At 49.1% G+C, this 21,127-nt stretch overlaps 1 protein-coding gene across 6 annotated transcripts in view; it reads right to left on the bottom strand.

The window, feature by feature from the left end:
- Positions 1–508: 508 nt before the first annotated feature.
- Positions 509–21,127, bottom strand: part of EMC1 (ER membrane protein complex subunit 1) — a 27,556-nt gene continuing 6,937 nt past the window's right edge. Inside the window, exons 5-24 of one of the 6 annotated variants that reach the window (XM_046661341.1) lie at positions 20,189–20,317; positions 19,177–19,303; positions 18,471–18,620; positions 18,001–18,168; positions 17,440–17,511; positions 17,006–17,068; positions 16,287–16,409; positions 15,407–15,503; positions 14,955–15,077; positions 14,321–14,329; positions 13,096–13,295; positions 12,785–12,934; positions 11,968–12,129; positions 11,499–11,618; positions 8,609–8,746; positions 5,077–5,250; positions 4,268–4,478; positions 3,233–3,317; positions 1,710–1,839; positions 509–1,526 (exon numbers count right to left, since the gene is read on the bottom strand). In XM_046661341.1, coding sequence (XP_046517297.1) covers positions 1,347–1,526; positions 1,710–1,839; positions 3,233–3,317; positions 4,268–4,478; positions 5,077–5,250; positions 8,609–8,746; positions 11,499–11,618; positions 11,968–12,129; positions 12,785–12,934; positions 13,096–13,295; positions 14,321–14,329; positions 14,955–15,077; positions 15,407–15,503; positions 16,287–16,409; positions 17,006–17,068; positions 17,440–17,511; positions 18,001–18,168; positions 18,471–18,620; positions 19,177–19,303; positions 20,189–20,317 — 2,611 coding nt within the window. In that variant the 3' untranslated portion in view covers positions 509–1,346. The remainder of the gene's footprint in view (positions 1,527–1,709; positions 1,840–3,232; positions 3,318–4,267; positions 4,479–5,076; positions 5,251–8,608; positions 8,747–11,498; positions 11,619–11,967; positions 12,130–12,784; positions 12,935–13,095; positions 13,296–14,320; positions 14,330–14,954; positions 15,078–15,406; positions 15,504–16,286; positions 16,410–17,005; positions 17,069–17,439; positions 17,512–18,000; positions 18,169–18,470; positions 18,621–19,176; positions 19,304–20,188; positions 20,318–21,127) is intronic. The other 5 variants (XM_046661343.1, XM_046661342.1, XM_046661344.1 and 2 more) reach the window with 5 other exon arrangements.

Below are 21,127 nucleotides of genomic sequence, written 5' to 3'. Positions count from 1 at the left end.
TAGAACCAAAGATGAAAAATTGTTTTTAAATAACACAACGGTTATATGATTAAGTTGGCATGCTTCCTGATTAAAATACACTCACTCCATTTCCACACTGGTTTTTGTTCCCTCTAATGCAAAAGTAGCCTCAAAGTGATGTTCCAAAGCCACAGAAAAGGACTTCAACAGTGTCATTCGTCACTTGCTTTATTCAGACGCTTGAATGTACCTCTCTCCCCACAGGGCAGGAGGTCTCTCTCTGTACATTTCATTCTTCACAGTAAAGAAAAACCCCATCATTCCCCAAACCCATGAACAAGGGAAACCTTTAGGATTTCTTACTCTGTTACAGAGACAAGAGCCCAGCCATCCAGCATGCTGTTCTCACATGATGCAGCTTCCCACCCCTGCCTATTCTCTCCCCTTTTGTAAAGATCAATAAGATTTAACATCTGCTCATTTTAAGAGAGATATAGTGACCCACACATTAATTTATTTCTAAAACTACAAATAAATAACGCAGTTCTTAAACAAGGACAACTTTCTTTAATGAGGTTATAAGAAGGCTAGACCAGCCAGTGGGTGAGGTCAAGGATCAGACAATTCAGTAGTATGAACGAGGTCTCAGCTTGGACACATCTCGCGTGAATAGTATAGGCAATGACCTACCAACCAACACGCTATTACACAGTTGACTGCTGATAAACTGCACCGAAGGGTGGGTGGCCCGACCTGATGAATGAGGGCGTGAAACTGGAGGCTTAGATAAAATACGTCTGACACCATATATAGCTTCCTCAGCCCTAAGTACTTTGGAGAGAAGCCATGAGCGGCTGGATCAGTCCTCAAACCTCAGCTAAGGATGGATCTTCTTTCTCCCCAACGTAAAACAGCAAGTGCACCTATAAGGTGGAGTTGTCGATAAGAGCTCCCTTCCAACTTTGAAGCATGAGACAGGGAAACAGTCCGAAAGATTTCTAGAGAAACCTGGGAAACAGCCAACCAAAAGCAATTTGAACAGGCCTCACAAAAGAGAAAAATCTGTTGGAGGTCTTACAAAAAAAAACAAAGCAACATTCACAGATCGGCAAAGAAAGGAAACAGGGCAGTGGCCTTTGGACTTGAGGGGAAAGTGCATCAAGATGCTTGAGACTCGGCGCAGAGAGTAAGCTCGGCCTGCGTCTCCCGATGACTCTGCATCAGACATATCCCAAAAGGAGGCTCCAGGAGAGTCCATCGGCCCCACGACATTAACCGAGGTGAGTGCCCAGTGCGTCCTCCACCAACCTGTCGAACTGCAGCTGGAGCTTCCCACCTGCCCCTCCGCCCCCATGGCCCCGCCGTCTGGCAGTGGCTCTTGGGCTTCACCGCCAGGCACGATTCAGGAGTTTCACCTGCGCCAGTCTCTTAGTGATCATGGTGGCAAAAACCAGGCCAAAGAGGACACTGCTGATTAACACATAGTCATAGTCATCCTTCAGGACGTCAAACTGTTTGGATGGGTAGACTCGAGTTTGGTAAATGTCCAAACCATAGGCCACAACCTGGAAGGCAGAGGGGATGAGAACTCCGTAAGAAAGGCAGCGAGTGATCCGCCACCACCTCAAACTCCAGTGAGAAAGGAAATGGAATCCTCAGCTGTTCTCCCAAGGGTGAAACAAAGAGCAGCTGTCAACCAGGGTGGCTGCGGAGAAGGTGGCACAGGCCGGGCTGTGGGCTTGACTCACCAAACAAGTGGACTCCAGGCCTGAGGGAGCGGTGTAGATACCTCGCATTCGAGAAACTGTCTGGTTGTAGTTGATGAATCGCTCTGCGTGGATCTGTACATCTGGAGAATATGGGATCAGGTTCTCCTCCCTGTAAGACATCAGCCAGGATCGGCGCTCACACTGCTGTAAGGGGATCTCTTGGCTGCCCTGCCCGAGTCCAGGGAGGTTTCCAAGCCACATATCTAGCCTCGGATCTTCCTTCAAGGTCTACTTGCATTAGGTAGTTAAAAATTTAGCAGCTGAATGTTAGGAAGGGCTGCAAGAAAGAAAGCTGTGTGGAGAGTGACAGATCTGGATTCCTACCTTGTTTCTAAATCTAAAACAAATAAGAGACGACCAGTATTCCACACTAAAGGAGGAAAGTCAGGGCCATTTTAAAACCAAAACACTGATGGGGCCGGCCCAGTGGCACAAGGTTAAGTTCGCACATTCCGCTTCTCGGCAGCCCGGGGTTCGCTGGTTCGGATCCCAGGTGCGGACATGGCACCACTTGGCACGCCATGCAGGGGAAGGCATCCCACATATAAAGTAGAGGAAGATGGGCACGGGTGTTAGCTCAGGGCCAGGCTTCCTCAGGAAAAAAGAGGAGGATTGGCAGTAGTTAGCTCAGGGCTAATCTTCCTCAAAAAAAAAAAAAACCCAAAACATTGAGCCACTATGCCAGTTCCTGCTCTTCCCCCTAGAGTATCCCAGTCCACATTCCTCTGAAACCCTGCTACCTCCCATGTGTTCCCCAGCTTTAACCTGCCGTCTCTCTCCGGACCATACTCCTCTTTTCCTCACGTGCAAACACAGATCTACTGTCTCCTCACCCTGCCCAGTTCCTCACAACCAAGGGAACAGAATTCAGGATGGAGGCGAGAAAATATGCAGCGATGATGGCTGCAAATACAAAAATTAATACTAACAGTGAGAAGCTATTGGCTTCCCCACATGACCCAGCCCTATTACCTCCCTGACCTCATTTCCTAGTGTCCTCGCCACTGGCTGCTCCAGTCACAGTGGCCTCCTGCCCTTCCTCTAACTCACCAGATATGATCACAGGGCATTTGCACTGGCTGCCCTCTACCTGGAAAGCTCTCCTTGGATATCCACAAGGCTAGCTTCTTACCTCCTTCAAGTCGTTATTCAAAAAAATCACCTTTTCAGAGGGGCTTTCCCAGGCCACCCTCTGCAATTTCACCCCAACATACCCCTCAACACTTCATAGCCCCTGGCCCTTTTCTATCTTTTCTGCTCAGCATTCACAAGTGCCTGACATAGTATTATTTCACTTGTTTATCTTATTTATTGTCCACCTCATCTCCTCACCAGAATGGAAGCTCCATGAGGACAGAGATGTCTGTCAAACTGGTTCACTGCTACATCCCCAGCCCCGAGCACAGCAGGACAACACACACACAGAGACTGAGGACCAAACTCCATCAACACGTCAGGTTTCTTAAGGTCAGAGCCTTCGGCACTGCCCACAAGGGTCCCACCTGCTTTGTTCTGTTGGGATCTCTGGCCGGCGGGGATCCAGCAAGGCCTTAGGGAGGGAAAGAATTGCTCCAGAAGGCAGCCCAACTGCACAGAAAGACATCAACAGAAGTGAATGGTCACAGTGATCCAATCCCAGATTACAGCTAATTACAAAAATGCCATTATCACAGAAATTTAAAATAGAGTTTCAAATCAAAAAATGGGTCAATGAGGCTCCCTCAAATGGCCAAAAATAATAATCTAATAACACGCAAGGGTCTGAATGAAGGTTCCCACTTTTGAAGATGCTGGTTTCTTCACATATCATCTTGAGACATCGGAAAATAAAGGTCTAGAATCAAGAAATGAATAACGATGAAAGAGAAGAGCACAGACGGCCACTCGGATCTCTTCATCCCTCCCCCTTCCCTCCAGCAACACCTGCCCCGACCAAGCGAGTCCCCTGCCTGTTCACCAACACACGCCGCATGTGCGGCTGCAGCAGCGACGCCGGGGAGGCCCCAGGACCTGGCAACACAAGAGCCCGCTGCTTCCAGGGATGCTGGGGAATAAACTCAGGAAACTGCCGAGAGGGCTGGCCCCCACACACGTGAGAACAAACTGTAATACCAGGTGCCTGGCAAAGCTGAGAGCCCCAAGTGCTGTGGTAAAATCACCAGACAGAGCGGCCTGTTGAACAATCACTAAGTCCTGGACGCAACCATAGAAGGATAAGACCCTAAACCTTGCCAGTTCTGCAGCCCATCAGCACAGACTATGTTAGGAATGGTATCAGGGCTCAAGTTCCCGAGCGAGGTGAAAACGCAGAACTGAGAAAAGAAGTGGTTCTTCAGAAATGAGGATCAAGAGAGACATGTCATCTTTATGGGTGGCAAAGCTGAACTAAGGCACTTTTTCTGCTGAAAGAAAGCCGTCCTCACTAAGCTTCCCTTACAGTGGTCAAACAGGGCTCTGCTCGCAGCGCATCCCTGGCCCTGTCCTTCAGTGCGGCCACCTAAGGGAAGCTGGTCAGAGACCCTCCCCTGGTGACTCACTAAGCAGGTGTCGGCTGGTGATGCCCCGCTCCGTGATGGTGGCTTCCATGGCACTGATGGAGGATGGGAAGATGTAGGACTGTTGGAGGACCTGGGGAAGCTGGGGACGGTCCAGGGAGCTGAAGGCGGTCGCATTGTATTGCTCAGTGCCCTCGTAGAGCTCCAGTGCAGTAAACTCATTACGCCGGGCCTTGGTGTTCCAGTACTGGTACTGCAGAGAGAAGATGTGGCAGCTTGGTACTTGGCTGCTGGTTCAAGCGGAAAGGCAAAATTACCTGGGAAGGCCTCTCTCCACAGAGCTCCCATCCAGGAAGGAAAGAAACCACCCAGCACCCCACCTGTCTTCCTTGAGACCCAGTTTACTCATTTGCAGGGTACTTTTATCAGGCTCTCCAAAGTTCACCATAAGACAAAGGAATTCTCAAGACACTTAGAAGTCAGAATAGAAACAGCTGACATCTGAGTGCTTAGTATGTGCCAGGCGCTGTTCTAAGCTGGACTAGAGGACACTCTTATTACCCTACTTCACACGTGATGCAACAGAGAGCTGAAATAACTAGCTCAAGATTGTACAGCCAGGAAACAGAAGAGCTGGGACCAAACCTCAGCAGGCTGATTCCTGAGCCCAGCCCCCTAACCAGCCCCACTACTGCCAACCAGGAGTTTTGGATCCTAGGAAAACACAAAGCAGCAACTGGTTTCTGGAACAAGAGGCAAGGAAGGGATTTAAGACACAGGGACACCAGCCATAAGCACATGAGCTATGTCACGTCCCTGGTAGTAACACAAGTTTATCTGCCACTCCTTACCACCACCCAGTTCTCTGAGTGCACGATGTGCACGGGGCCCTTGGCTTTCCTCTGCACGGACGAGTGGATAATGCGCCCGGTGACACCGTCCACAAGGAAGATGCCGATGAAGGTGCGCTCATGGTGCACATCTGTGCTCTCTGTCACCACGGCCAGCAGATTGGGGTTCAGGCTCTGGGGAGAGGGAGACAAAAGCTCCTTCAGAACCACAATGGCACATCATGAGCTCCACTCCACTGTGAGCCCCAGGCGGTGAAGCAGACCTGGAGCCCAGCCTGGCAGAGGAATCGGGTTGTCTGGTCAGAAGAACTTCCTATTGAGTTCGCCATCACTGCATTTGTTTAGTGTCCACTGGGGGCTGCACACCAGGCGCTTTGCCTACATCATTTCATTGAATCTCGTAAACAGCCTTACAAAGTAGCTATCATTGGGGCCAGTCCCACGGCCTAGTAGTTAAGTTCAGCACACTCTGCTTCAGTGGCCCAGGTTCGGTTCCCAGGCATGGATCTACATCACCTATTGGCAGCCATGCTCTGGTGGCAACCCACATACAAAATAGAGGAACACTGGCACAGCTGTTAGCTCAGGGCGAACATTCCTTATGCAAAAAGAGGAAGACTGGCACAGATGTTAGTTTAGGGCGAATCTTCCACAGCAAAAAAAAAGTAGTTATTACTATCCACATTTCACAGATGAGCAGTCTTCAAGTAGTTAAGCAATTTACGCAAGTCAGACACAGTAAATGGAACACAAGATTGTAACTCAAGATACAATACAGGTCTGCCCACTCACTGACCTGAGGACACTGCTCCAGCATCACTCATTCCCTCCACCAGTGCCCTCCCTATCACTAAATCAGTGGATGAGTCTCAGTTCTCGTCTTATTTGACCTACTAGTACCACGTGATCACTCCCTTCTTGAAACACTTTCTCCACCTGGTGTCCAGGACACCTGCTCCCTGGTTTTCCTTCTGCCTTACTGGCCACTCCTTCTCAGTCTCTTCTGTGAGTTCTTCCTCATTTCCCCAATCTCTTGGGCACTTCTGTCTACACTCGCTCTCATGGGGATCTCAGCCAACCTCATGGCTTTCACATCACATATGGGACTGGCAATGCCCAAGTTTACATACCCAGGCCTAGACCTCTCCCTGAACTCCAGCCTTGACCAACAGACTGCCATCTCAGTGTCTCTTCTTAGATGTCTCACCTCAAATTGGACATGCCCCAAAATGAAGCCCTGTTCAACCCCTGCCTAAAACCTGCTCCCCTCCGGCCTCCCCATGCATCAATGTCATACGCCTGGAATCCCTGAGTCATCCCTGACTCCTTTCTCTCTCTTTAACACAAACACAAACATCCTATCCACCAACACAGCCCATCAGCTCTACCTTCAAAAGTACCCAGAAGCTGATCCCTTCTCACCACGCCCCTGCTGCCAAGCCAGTGTGAGGCCGTCATCCCACCTGGATTACCACAATAGCCCCGTCAGTCGGCCTGCTCTCCTCCTTGGCCCTTACAGTCTAGTCTCAACACAGCAGGCCAAAAGAATCTGGCAGCCCTTGGTCATTTATGTCACTTCTCTGCTCATAACTTCCCAGTGGCTCTTTGTCTCACTCTAAGGCCAGAGTGATGGCCTGTGATCAGGCCCCAGCACCTCTCTGACCTCAGCAGCATGACTCTCCTCCTCACACACCCTGTTCTAGTCACACTATCCTCCTTGCTGATTTCTGGAAGACTCCAGGCACGCTCTGGCTTTCTGTCTGGAAGGCTCTTCCCCCAGATATCAGATGACTCATTTCCTCACTCCTTCAAATTTCACTTGAGTGTCACTTTCTCAATGAGACTCTCCTTACCCACCCTTGTGAAAATTATACCCCTTCTAAGTCCAGCACTCCCTTTCCTACCCTTGGCTTTGCATCTTTCTATAGAACTGGTCACCCTTTAATATCCTGTATGATTTACCCATTTATTTTCTTATTTGCCTCTTCCAAATACAAGGAAAGCCTCCTAAGGACAGGAAATTTCATCTGTTTTGTTCCCTGATGTAGCCCAGGGTCTAAAAGAGTGCCCAGCATCCAGTTGGCACTCAAAAAAATTGCCCCTTCACCTCTGTGATGTTCCTTCTAAAACCCCATAACCACAGTCTAACCATGAGAAAAACATCAGACAAACCAAAATTGAGACATTCTACAAAACACCCGACTAGTACTCTTCAAAACTATGAAGGTCATGAAAAGCAAAAACAGACTCAAAAACTGTCAAAGACCAGAGAAAACTAAAGAAACTCGACAAGTAGATGCAATGTGGGATCCTAGACTGGATCCTCGGATAGAAAAGGACATTAGTGGAAATACTGGTGAAACCCAAATAAAGTCTGGAGTTAACAGTCCTGTACCAACGTTGCTTTCTTAGTTTAGACAGATGTACCATGGTTCCCTAGAAGAAACTAGGTAAGGTGTATATAAGGGAATTCTATGTACTATCTTGGAGCTTTTCTATAAATCTAAAATTAAGCCAAAGAAAAAAAGTTTATTGAAAAAAATACTAATAATCTAAAAAATTTGCAGAAAAAATATATATCCAAAAAGCCCTAGGCCTAACTACTATTCTTTTCAACATATCAAAAAACACAAGTATTCCAGTAAATTTTACTTCATAAAGGTAAATTACATAGTGAATGTATTTTTCCTAGTACAAGTCAAAAGGTACTTTAGAATTTGTGTTATTTTGGTCCTTCTGAACAAGTAAAGCTGACTACAGCCACATGGAAGGCATCCATCAATGAAGACTTCAAGTCGACAGCAGTAATAATAATGTGAACCGCGTGACAAACACTGTTCTAATCACGTTGCATGTTATCATTAATCTTCAAAACAATCCTGTGGCATAGGTGCTATGATCCCCACTATGTTGGTGAAAATAGAAGTTGAGGAAGCCTAAACAAATCACCCACGATGGACAGCCAGCCTGCGGCAGAGCCAAGTCTGAACATGGACAGTGCAGCTGGAGACGTGTGCTCCACGGCGCTGCCTCGTGCTTGGTGAGGCAGTGTCCCCGTGAGTTCCTCGGTCGTGTTACCCTGTGCTATTACACTCTTCCTCCAACTCAGTCTCTGCCCTGCCGGAGGGTGCACTTAACGTGCCCTACGACAGTGATTACGTTCTCTCACAGCAAAGTTTTGCTGTCCACCTCTCCAGCTCCCTCCCTTTACCACTAACCAGAGTGATGGATCACAGAGATATAGTTTCTGATGGATTAACTAAGGTTTAACCCCAGAAAGTTCTATGAGTACTACAACTACTACTAATAATAACAGCTTCCATCTATTGGGTAGGGGCCACATGCCAGGCACTATGACTCTCTCATATGATCCACACAACAAACCCAGGAGGGCATATTATGCCTATTTCATAGCCAATAAATTAAGGCTCAAAGGGATTAAGTGACTTGCTCAAAGTCGTGTATCTACGAAATCTCAGAGCTGGGATCAGACACTTGCGCTCCCGCCCTAGGCCAGACTGCCGAGCCGCACCTTGTAGAGCACGCTGCGGTCTCCCATCACGCGGCCCTGCGAGTGAACGTGCTCACTGCTGCGCTTCCCCTCCACCTGCACGATGCGCTGCACTTCCGGGGGGACGGTCAGCTCCCAGCTCAGTTCAGTGGTGAGATCCTGGGGAGGGGTAAAAAGAGCCAGAAGTTATCATCAGGAAGCTACACTTAGACCTGAGACAGCTGTAGATAGACATGTCCTACAGTCCATTATTTGGGGCCTTTGTGCTCCAAGAAACAGAGATCAGAGCTCCTATGAAAACAGCAATAAAGATCTAGTCTGGGGGCCGACCCGGTGGCGCAGCAGTTAAGCTTGCACATTCCACTTCAGCGGCCCGGGGTTCACCGGTTCAAATTCCGGGTGCAGACCTACGCACCACTTGTCCAGCCATGCTGTGACAGGCCTCCCACATATATCGTAGAGGAAGATGGGCGCGGATGTTAGCTCAGGGACAGCCTTCCTCAGCAAAAAGAGGAGGATTGGTGGCAGATTTTAGCTCAGGGCTAACCTTCCTCAAAAAAATAAATAAATAACTAAAATAAAATAGCACCCAAAACAAAAAAAAGATCTAGTCTGTGAAGAAGTTTTGGAACTCTCTGTTTGATTAAGAAAGATACTAAAGCCAATAAGAAAGGAGAGAAATATTCAGCAGCATCCCATCATTGCCAAGGAAAACTTACCACTTATTACTCAAATCTAAGACTCCTGTGTATTGGGCCAGCAGTGCATTACTAAGCCGGCAAGAACCTCAAAACATTACAGGAAATGTTCTTTAGAGTCATAAAAAACCAATAAACAAACCTGAATGGTTAAATACATTTTTATACATCCATACTGTGGAATTACCCAGATCCCTGTGGGGGGTAGTGACTGGAAAGGGGCACAAGGGCCTCCTGGGGTACGGGTACCACTCTGTTTCCTGATCTGACTGCTGTGTACACAAGTGTGCTCCTTTTGTGAAGGGTCACTGAGCCGTAACCTCTGATTTTGCAATTTTCTCAACCTATACTTTAATAAAAAATGGGTTTAACAAAATAATGAACTGGAAAACACACTAAATAAAAAAACAAATTTCATATTAACAAATATAGTCAATTCCATTTCAGTAAGAAAGAATATATATGAACCACATATATACGTGGTCCGTGCAGCTATTTATCCAGTACTGCAAATACACAGAAAGGATCGCGGGAAGATGCACAGAGAAGTACTGACAGGAGTTACCTCTGGGGCAGCAGCTGGGCATGGGCTGCTACGGGGTCCTCTGTGAAAGAGTCCATTCACATTTTGCTTGTGTGCTTCTGTATCAATTTAATCTTTTATAATGAGAATGTATCCATTCATTACTTATTTAAATTTTTTGAAATAATAAAAATTTTTATTAAGAACAAAGAAGGCTTCAATGCCATGGGCTCCTGAGAAACGCTAGAATTCACTAAGACATCCCCAGAGAATCAAGTCACCAGTAAATTCACTCGGAGGTCAAAGACTAAGACCACACACGGGGCTTATCTCATGTAAGCTTTGCCTCCTTTGTCTGTCCTTGGCCGTTGTTTACTCCAGTGACATCTTCAGGATTCCACTGATTCATGACACCCACACTCCAGTTTGCTCCCCTCTATCCACAAAGAATTGTCTCTTTCAAGGTCCCTTTTTAATCAAATTGGAAGGTCAATTTTTTTCATCCACAGGGTAAAGAATGTGTTTTCTGGGTAGGCTACTTCCTATACTGTTTACGCTAAAGGTTAGCTGTTACAAAATGTCAGGAAAGGGCACTGCATTTTTACATCAATAACAGCTAAAAACTAGATGGCATTTACCACGTGTCTGGCATTGCTTTATGTGATTTACATGTATCAACTCTCTGAATGCTCACAACAACCCTCGAGGTAGGTACTACCATCATCTTATTTTACAGACAAGAAAATCGAGGACCAGAGAAGTCAGATGCCCAAGGACACAAAGTTAGTAAGTGATAAAGCTAGGCTTCCCAGCCAGGCAGCTGGGTCCAAGCGCTTAACCTCTACACTATAGCGCCTCTCCAAGGCCTTACAGAGAGGACGGGAGAGCCCTCTGCGGAGTACACACCACCAATTACTCCTCTACACAGCCCTGCTGATGAGGCCAAGGCCAGCCCCTTGAGAACCTCAGAACCAGTGTGTATCACTGTTTGCAAGAGTTGGACTCAAGTATGTCAGGGTCACAGTAAATCGATCCTAGTTCTAGAAATAAAATTCAAAGCACGGGGGCCGGCCTGTTGGCTCAGCAGTTAGGTTCGCACATTCCGCTTCAGCGGCCCAGGATTCGCCGGTTCGGATCCTGGGTGCGGACATGGAACCGCTTGGCAAGCCATGCTGTGGTAGGCATCCCACATATAAAATGGAGGAAGATGGGTTAGCTCAGTGCCAGTCTTCCTCAGCAAAAAGAGGAGGATTGGCAGCAGATGTTAGCTCAGGGCTAATCTTCCTCAAAAAAAAAAAAAATTCAAAGCACACATTCTATCAAGTGTAGGTCAATAACATCATCTTCACATAGAAAGTACTTTCAGTCAATCACCATTCCCACCTCCCAACTTCCGAAGAATGGAGAAGAACGTCCCATCTCTCTGCTATAGAAAAGGAATGTGGAATGAGAGCTCCACGAGGCAGAGACAAAGTCTATGGTGCACTGCTCTTCTCATAGCACCTAGAACTATGCCTGCCACGTAGTAGCTGCTCAATAAATATGAAAATGACTGACTTTGAATCAGACGCTAGAATTATGCTGATCCAAATTTACAACAGAAGAAATAGTATAATTCACTTTCTGGCCAAATAACCAGAACACCCACATCCCTCCTACAAAGGGTCCTGCCAGGATGCCCCTTGCCTACCTTTCGAAGTCGATAACCACATAGCCGTCCCTGTTCTGCATCCACCAAATAGAAGAAGATGGAAGGGGCGAGCTCATGTAGCTGTCGTAATACATTTCGAGTGGCTGGGAAAGCTGTGACCTTGAGAACCAAGAGCCCAAGAAAAGGGTTTACGGAAAAGGAATCTGTGAGCACAGTTTCTCAAGACCCATTATTGTTTCCCATCAAAGAGAGCCTTAAGAATAAAACAGCAAATCTTAAATGAATTAAAGTCTACTGAACTCAATTAGGGTTTAAATTTAGTCCTGTTTAGGCCCTGAGTTTTCACAAATGCAGAAAGAGCACTCAAGTTGCTTAGAGATGCCCTTGAAGCCCAAACGTGTCCTGCCTGCAGACAGCTCCATCTCTGGTCCACTAGCTGCTGTCTGACCACTCCTCCCCCCACTCGACTCCACCTGGATGTTCTGCAGCCACTCTGAGGATGTCGTACCTTGTACTCATCATCTATCAACAGCAGCACCTTGGCATAGTCTTGATCCATGATGGGGAGAAGCAACGACTGCAAGATGGGGCGCTTCAGCACTGGGGGAGCCACCTGACTCCACTTCCCAAAAATGGGATTGAAGACATAGAGGGAACTCATTCCCGTCTCCTGAAATGGGCAAACTGTCAGACTCCCCCAACACGAAAAGGATGCAAATCCTAAGGGCAAATCTGGAAAGCTCAACGATGAGTTCCCTAGTCTTTGCCCTCTGTGTGGAAAATAAAACCTTGGCTGAAGGTGAGTGGTCCCCAAGGGTAATGCGTCAAAAGGATAAACGTCAAACTGCCGCTAGCTCCAAAGCTACCCGAGAACTGGATGTGCCGAGAACAAAGCAAAAGGTCAACTGAGAATTCAGCAACCCCAGGGCACATGCCTGCAGAATGTCTACCAAGCCCCCTCTCCACTGACACGAGAAGGAACCCACAAAAAGCTGTCTGATTCTGGGGGCAGAGCTATAAAGAGCTTTGTGTTCTGCCCTCCCTCAGCTAGAGAAAACAGTCATCCAGCTCCGAGCAGCCGCTTGTGTTTGGGAAGAAGCAGAGCTGGCTCACTGTGGCTCTGGTGACGTCACACCACTTTACAATCAATTCCACATCAGTCTCGGATGGGTCCTCCACTCAGCCAAAAGCCAGGAAGAAACAGCTCTAACCCTGAACAACTGACTTTAACTCACAGAATTCCAAAGGCCTAGGATAAACTTTAAGTTACAAAACACCAAAAAGCCACACCCACTTTGGCTCATATCAGAGGTGGCCGGCCTCACCTTGTCCTTTACCAGGAGGGTACACTGCGGGGGGTGCGGGAAATGGGCCGTAGTCCTCTGGACCATCAGTTTAAAGGAGGAGTCTGGCTTGACGTTGGGCAGATACTGTTTCCACAGGATGGTGCCAGAGCTGCTCTCAATGCCAAAAAGCTGCAAGATAAACAAGTAATTGGCTCACTACTAGAAAGACAAACCAAAGAACTGATTCCATCCCTGAAAATTAGAGCCAGCGCAATCCCTACCAAAGGTTCTTTGTGTTCCACTCCTGGAACCTCAGAAGGTTTGGGACCTGGGGCTTCAACCCCTCTCACCTTGCCTGAGGCTGTTACCATCACCATCATCTTCTGGAGGTTGAATTCATCCCTGGCCAGGGTGTCAATGTTGATCTCATTCTTAACCTGACTTCGGGGCTTCCGAGCATCATAAAACATTTTCCAGAGGTGGGACGTCCACGCCTGTAGCAGGATGAGCTGGGAGGAGAGGCGCTTCAGGAACATCCCCAGCAAGCCGTCTGGTGTCAAGGAAAAGGTAATGCAACTGAGGCTCACACCTCATCAGACTAGGTGTTTCCAGCAAGAAAGTATTTGCTTTTCCTAATGAGGGAGCTCTCCCTCTCAAGTCATCCACACCCGAGGCTACAAGCCCAAGGGGCAGTCCTGTATCTGAGGCCAAGTCTCACACTCAGGTGCAGCCATGCAGGAACTTCCAGAACCTACTCACCTGGCTCTTAGGACTTCACCTGCCTGGAATCTTGGAACAGGAGACTAAGGGGTCAGGGAGCAGCCATGCAGGGTACAGCCACGCTGTGCATGTCTCCACCACAGCCCCACATCCAGAATGGCCAGAGGAAGGCTTCTGGGTGCCATGACAAGACCACAAGTGGGAGAGGTGTGGGGGTGCAGGGGTGCAGATACACGTGTATCATGAACAGGTACTTCCACCTCCCACTGCGTCATTTCCACTTTGTCACCTGTTTAACCTGCATTCAAGAGACCTACTTGCAGCCAATTCCCAGGGCGATCTCATTCACTCTACCCCTGACTACATCAATGAGGCCACCACCCTCAAATCTCCATAGAGTAGATGTGGTCACCGAAACAAGGTAGCACAGTAAAGACCATGGCCTCTGGAGTCTGGCAGACCTAGATTAAAATCCCAGCTCCACTATTTACTAGCTGGGTGACCTTGGGAAATGTACTTAACCTTCTGGCCTCTGGTTCCTCATCTGTAAAATGGCATGTAACCCGCAGGGCTGTTGCAAAGATTAGACCACATGATGTACATACAGGATTTCGCGCAGTGCAGGGTAAGTGGCAGGCGCTCACTGAAGAGGAGTAGTGCCTTTGCTTATCCTAGTTTCCATCAACCTCAGCTCAAGGAAGAGAAGTGAGAAGCAAACAGGACAAGTCACAGGCACAGCAGTCCACACACGTGGTATATACCTCGTTGATGCAAGTCAGGAAAAACAACTAATTAACCAAAAGCTAGGCGTTCGGGCAGGCAACAAGCAACAAGGCAGCAGCAAGCAGATTTTACCTTGAATCGCTGGATCCAGGCAGCAGAAATAAATAGTAAAGTCAAATTAATCCTCAGCTTAAGAAAATTTGCAATGCCTAGCAGGGTGCCTGGCCCAGAACAGGCCCTCAGTAAATACCTGTTGGATAGCTAGGTGAATGGACAGAAGACAGAGAGGTGAGAGGCAGGACTGAATCAGAACAGAGGGAGCCAAGTTCATCCCGGGTGTTGGGACTGAGGCCCACTTCAGAGGGCACTGGGCTCTCACCACAACACCCACACCAGCCCAGTCATGTCTGTTCGAAAGCTGTGGCTGTTGCTTTGGGCACAATGGGTATACAGTGCCTGACAAATTTTAGGTACTCAGGCAACGGCAGCTCTTACTACACTAAGTGCACGTTCTTCTTCCTTGTGCTCTTTCCCTTGAGGGAGTCACAGGTCACTCCTTTCAGAGAAGAGAATGGTTACATAAACCATATGGGCACAAATGCACTGGAAACTGGTCGCACAGCTAGTTCAGAACAGACTGGCAAAATGGCTGCACCCAGGAAGTCAGGGGGGCCCTGAGACAGCATCTGTTGGGGTCCAACTAACAAACCCACTCCCAGAGCACCCCCTCCAGCAAGTCTGCTGTCCCAGCGTCTTGGGTTCCTACCTGCCTTCTTGCCAAATTCTCCTTCCAGCTCAGCCTGTGCCCCTGTCAGGGGGAGATCCACCATCTCGAGGCACACCACCTCTGCCAATGACTCCTCACGGCTCCACAACACCACCTTCCCTGCTACAGAAACCATGGTTACAAAAGCTAGGCCTGCCTCCCCCATCTTCTGGAGGGACTCTTCTGGGTGGCTCAGGGATCTCCATTACTCTTGTGTAAAAAGAGAAATGGCAGAGCAAAGGGCTGGATTCAATAGGCCAAGTGAGGAAAGTTCTATACCTCACCCTAGAATGCTAAGAAATTACTCAAGACCCAGTGGCATACGGCTCTGGAAAAAACACTCAGGGTATACTTGAATGTTTCCAGAAGCCTATCCACAGCCCAAAAAATATAGCCTGATCGGAACTCATAGACAGGCCTAAAAAAAAATGGATTGAATGAGGTCTGCTCACCCAGCTGCTGCAGGAAAAGTAGCAGATGGTCCTCTGTCTGGACCAAGGCCCGGTAGCCCACTGAGTCATCCTTCTTCAAGAACACCTGGACGTACAGCTACAAGCCAAACGGTCAAGACCACTGCAGTCAGTGAGAGTCCATACGCCTCCCAGAGCACCCGACCCTGAGATTCATGGCATCAGGAGTTGTTAGAGGTCCAGGTCACGGCACTATTTGACGTGTAAACAACACAGCCATTACCTGGACTCCAACATGAAAGCACGCATTCACAGAAGCCAACACAACAATGTGAGCTAGAGGTGTGAGCCACAGCCCAGCTCAGATCTCTCCATGGGGGAGCCTGAGCACTTCTCGGGTACCATGTCGCTCATCATGCTCCAATTACACCCCACAAAGCAAACAGGAAGCCAGCATTAGATTCACAGCTTAGAGATGAAAAAGCCAAAGCCCAGAGAGGCTGAGGAACACAACCAAATGGGCACAGAGGTAAAATCAGGCTGCGATGAAGAGTGCAGGATGGGGTTAACGACCTCTCACTAGCTCTGTGACTAGACAGGGCCCTGAATCTCACGAGGCACAGTTTCCTCATTTGTAAAACCAGGGCAGTAATAAGTACTTCACGAGACTGTTGAGAGGGTTCAGCCAATTAGAGCATAAAACACAGCATGCTGCCTGGCACAGTGAGCACTTGGCAGAAATACGACCTGCTCTTACTGTTAGTTACAGGGATTTATGACAAGTTAGTGGCTCAGGAGGAACCAGGGCCCATGTCCAGAGAACCCGATTCCAGAACCCATGGCTGTGACCTGGCCTGAGGAAAGGGAGCCCCACAGTGAGAAGCCCAGAGGGCAGAACCTGAAGACAAAGGCTCCGACTCACCCGCTCGGGCCGCGTGCCCTTCTGTTCCAGGCTGAAGGTGATCGTAGTGTCGAGCAGCCGCCGACCCGTCTCCACTAAGTAAAGGTTAATGGTGTAGGTCTGGTTGAAGCAAACCAGCGAGTCCTGGGGGTTCAGAAAGCATGGGTCAACTGGAGGGATCCCCCAGAGCACAGTAGCCAAGGAAGTCCAAGAGCTAGGGGGCAGAGACCCTAGAGAAGGAGCCAGGCCAGGAGAGGAAACATATGCAAAGAAGAATCAAAGAGAAAAGAAAGGTGACTCCTGATGCAGAAAGAAGGTGCCTGAGGAAGCAGGTGGAATCACAAGCCCCACACTGCTCAGAGGAGCCAGCGCAGGGCAGCAGAGCCCTCCCAGAGAGGGCGAGACCGGAGGCAGGGCGACCACAAAGCCCTCGGGAGAAGCTCATAAGGGCCCCACCCCCGGCTTCAGATTACCATTCAGCTCTACCTGCCGGGACCCCACAGGAAAGGGGGAAACTGAGGCCTGGAGGAGAAAGTGGCTCAGAACAGATTCTACGGATTCTGCTTCCCAATCTCCCAACCGAAAACAATCAAGACACACGATTGAAGTCACAGGACTGAGGAACCCCTCCCAAGCCTGGGAACTCAGGGGGCCTGCTCACAGCCTACGCTGCTCCCCAGCTTTCTTAGGTGGCCTCCTGCCCCTCCAGGTCTGGCACAGTACCCAATGCCACACTCTACCTGTGGACTTGGCTTCTCCGAAAAGCTCCCCACTGACCCATCTTCAGAGCTGCCAGGTTTCTGCTAGGGGAAAGAGAAGGACAGAAACAGGCAGTTCAGCCAAAGGGTCACTTGTCACTCACCAAAGTGAAGCTTCCACTTTCACATCTTCTCAGCACTCGGAAGAAGCAAAGCTCATTCCTTGCTCCTGCCCACAAAGCCTCTGCAAACCTTAACAGGCCCAGACAAAAGCGAGGCTGTCACATGAAGGTCCCATTCCCAGGACAGAGGGGTGTGCAGAAAGCTCTATAAATGCAGTGAGAACTTATTTCTCAACAGCCTCCTGCCCTCTGAGTTCAACTGACCAGGCGAATATGCCCACACTTTTGGTTCTCAGGGCTCCCGGCAGAGAGAAAGGAAGAAAACCCCAAGTGCCAATCGTTCTCAACACTCACCGCTTCATTCCGACAGGTCATGACTGCAGCCACCGTCTTCTCCCCGGTGGTGGCAAAACTCACTAGCGCAGTCTGGGGGAAAAGCAGGGCATCAGTTCCTAAACGGGGCCTGTACTCGCCAGCAGCCTTGCAGAGGGTCACCTCTACAGGCCTTGGAGTTGAAAGTGCTCCCAACTTCGGAGCATACAGGCCAGGGCATCTGAGAGCAGAGGGAGGCCCCGGTTGTATCCACAGCTAAAAACAGGCCTCTCCCCTACCTCCAACACAGGCACAGGTCAATCCTAAATCCCACACTGTTCTTAGTACCTATAGGGAAGCTGTAATTAATATCCCCACTTCCCTGTGGACTCAGAGGAAGGCTCTAGCCTTAATCTAAAGATCCTTTGTAGCTCTCAGAAGAAGTATCCCATTTCTGCTCAAAGGCTAACCCCTCTCCAATCACTCATGGAAAGATGTCTTCTGTCTTGAGCAAACATCTCCAGCTTCAAAGGAAGGGACTTCTAGCTCCATGTCTTGGCTAGATCCTCCTGAATCCTAGCAAACCATGCTGCCTGCAGTTACCTGCGGGAAGTTTTTGAGCAGACTCAGCTCCCCGTGATGGTAGTACAGCAGAGCATAGTGGCTTGGGGACAACTGCAGGAAGAACTGGGCCCGAGAAGGATCCACAGGGTTGGGCTGTGTGGGCAGGACCCGAGGTTGGAATCCACTTGCAAATTCTAAGTCAAGAGACTGGGAGGCAAGGAGGAAGAGGATTAGGGCTAGAAGCCAAGGAGTCACTGATCCATCCCAGGCTTGCATCCTCTGCCCTACTTTGCCAGTGAAAGTAACTAGGCCATGGCATGTGGCTCCAGAAGCTCCCATTCAGGTTCTCCAAAGAGGAGAGCGGCCCACTTCCCCTTACACTAGTTCAGCCAGAGGCCTGACCGCCCAACTACTACCAAGTCTCAGGAAGGAAACAGTGACACTGGGAGAAAGACTGCTCTGAGCAGCAAGGGCCTGCCTCAGGGCCGGGGAACCAGCAGGAGCCTCACCTGCAGGGGGATCTGCCTCAACTCCCACTCCGTCTCCAGGGCCAAGGTGTGGAGGGAGCGTGAGCTCGGGTCAGGGCACACCAGGACAGCCTCGTCCACCACACCACACGCTCCGGTGAGACTTCGCAGCCAGGGAGTCGAAACCCTGACCTATGGGAAAGACAGCTTAACAGGAGGCCCGTGAGGGTTTCTACACTTCCTCTCAGCTCAGCAGCCACGTCACCGCCAGGTCCCACTGGGGGCCTGAGCACAAAGGTTCTTCACAGCTGGTTCCAAAGGAGTTCTTCCCGCACCCCAGCCTCCCGAGCACTCCAAAACTAGAGAGAAATCACAATTTCCTTTCTGGTTACTGGAGAAATATACCAGATCATTTTTAATAGGTGACACTTCAGATAGACATTTCTCTACTGTATTTGTCATGTGTGCTTTCTTATCATTGTTTTACAGTATTATCTTGCAAGATCCTTGCAGGCAATGAAGAGATCTATGCAATTTTCTTAGCCACCTCAAGAGAGCACCATGTGCAAATGTGAGGGCTTTAAATAAATGCTGGATGAGAAGACAGCCTCCAAGTGACCAGAATCAGGGGCCATAAATGGCTTTTGCACCTGCCCAGTCGAATTCCCTGGTCCTCAGTGCAAAGAAGAGCTCTCTCTGTTCCCCTCCTCGACTCACAAGGCTCCTCGAGGCAAATGCCTGACCATACCTGCTGAACAATCTCTCCATCTTCCACATTAAACTTGACAATGTTCACATGGCTGAAGGGAACAACTCCGAGGGCCCACACCACCCCAGAGCCATAGGAATACACCATCTGGTAATGGATGCTGTCACTGAGAGAGAGAAGAAAAGCAGAGAGCAACAGCTTTAGCCATAGGACAGGACTATCCTCAGGGGTCCTCCAAAACCAGGCTGCCAGATGTCACAAACTAGCAGTCCCTAAACAGGGTTTGTTTAGCTCTCAGTTTACTTGCTTTTTTAAGTTTGAATTACCTGTCAACATTTGGAACCGAGATTTTACATGTAAAAATCAGATTTCTAGCTTTTCTTAAAAAGTAGGATGTGGCAACACCAGGCCTACCTACATTCTCATAGGGCACTAATGAGCCAATCAGCTGAGTAAGGCCGCCCCCTCGAGGTACGCCAGGCACACTGCAGTTCCCAAGAAGGCCCATGGGGCCTGCTTTGCTCCTGGATGCTGTGCACTTGGCCAGATAGGAGTTTGAGTTTGGGGTCCCTGCTTTAAACTCTGAAAATGGCCACACGTGGTCTAAGCAGATCCTTTCCTTTCCTCCCTCCCTCCTGTCCTCTGCTTCAATGCTTCCCACCAGTAGGAGCTCCAGAAACCATTGCAAACCTCACGCAGCTCCCACCTCAGGCTCTTCTTGAGTTGTTCTAACCTTACTATGAATGAAAGGCTCAGTCTGACGTGAACTAGAAGTCAAAAGGTCCAAAGTGCTATGACCACAAGCGGGGAGCCACTCCCCCGGCTTCACTGGCTCCAGTGCCCAGCTGGAGTTTTCTCCTCACTGCGAAGGAAACTCCAAGGGGAACCACGGCCTTTGAGTTCAGGCCTAGATCTAATGAGCACAACACACTACCCATAATGCCAACATAAGGTAAGCCTGAATCAAAGGAAATGCTTCCACCTTCAAGGAGAAAGAGGGGCTTATAGAGGGGGACCAGGTAGCTGGCACCTGGTGGGAAGGCAGCCTCACCTTTCTGGGAGATGTTCCACCCACTTGAGATGCCCACTGGAGAGGTGATGGAGGGCAAGAGTGGTCTTCTTCAGGACCGCAATGTACCTCACTGACTCCTGCAGACCCACCAGCCCGAGTGCCTGGAAACTGAGCACACATACAGAGTGAGCACTGCCCAGCAGTCCCAAAGCCTCAGGCTAGAGGAGACAATCCAGACCACTGCCACCACTATAGCTTGGTAGATACGAAATACAGGCTTTAGGTCAAACACATCTGGATCCTAACCGCGGCTCTGCCTCTAGTTAGCTGACTTGAGAGACTACACATTCAACCACTCGGCTACACTGCTTCCCTAAAACGCCCTGAATCTCCTAAGGATTGTTCCTCCCTTCCCCTAGGACTTCACAGCAACCAGGCCAACCCTCTACCATGGCACCCATCAGACAGTACTGTCGTGACTGGTCTACATGTCTGCCTCCCCCAACTGACAATGAGTTCCGGGATGACAGAAACTCTCTCACGTCCACATGTGTGTTCCCACTGCCTGGGGGCTCACCAAGCATTTACCAAATGAATTACGAGTAAGATAATGCTAACAATCCTACAATTTAAACAACTTTAGTAAAGATGGAACAGTAGCTCAAGCTGTTCTCTAAACATAAAATTAAAACCCTGGAAGTTCCATATTATGTTGTTATACCTAGAACACTGCAAAGGTCTCAATTCATGTAAGATTAGGACAAGCATTCAAGTAAAGAATAAATGCTGCCCCTCACAGAGAGCTCTGCATCTAACAGGTGCAAAATAAGTGCTGGCTGAGTAAATGCACGTGTTCCATAACCTCAAGAACAGCAAAAGCTGAGAATCTGGTGCTCTTTGGCTCTGTAGGCATCCTTGAGGGAAAAGCCAAAAGGCCTGGAGTTGCTGTCCATGCAGATCTGTGTTCCACCAAAGCCT

The sequence above is a fragment of the Equus quagga genome, chromosome 5 (assembly GCF_021613505.1).
Source record: "Equus quagga isolate Etosha38 chromosome 5, UCLA_HA_Equagga_1.0, whole genome shotgun sequence".
NCBI lineage: Eukaryota > Metazoa > Chordata > Mammalia > Perissodactyla > Equidae > Equus > Equus quagga.
This window is presented reverse-complemented; position numbering and strand designations above follow the sequence as displayed.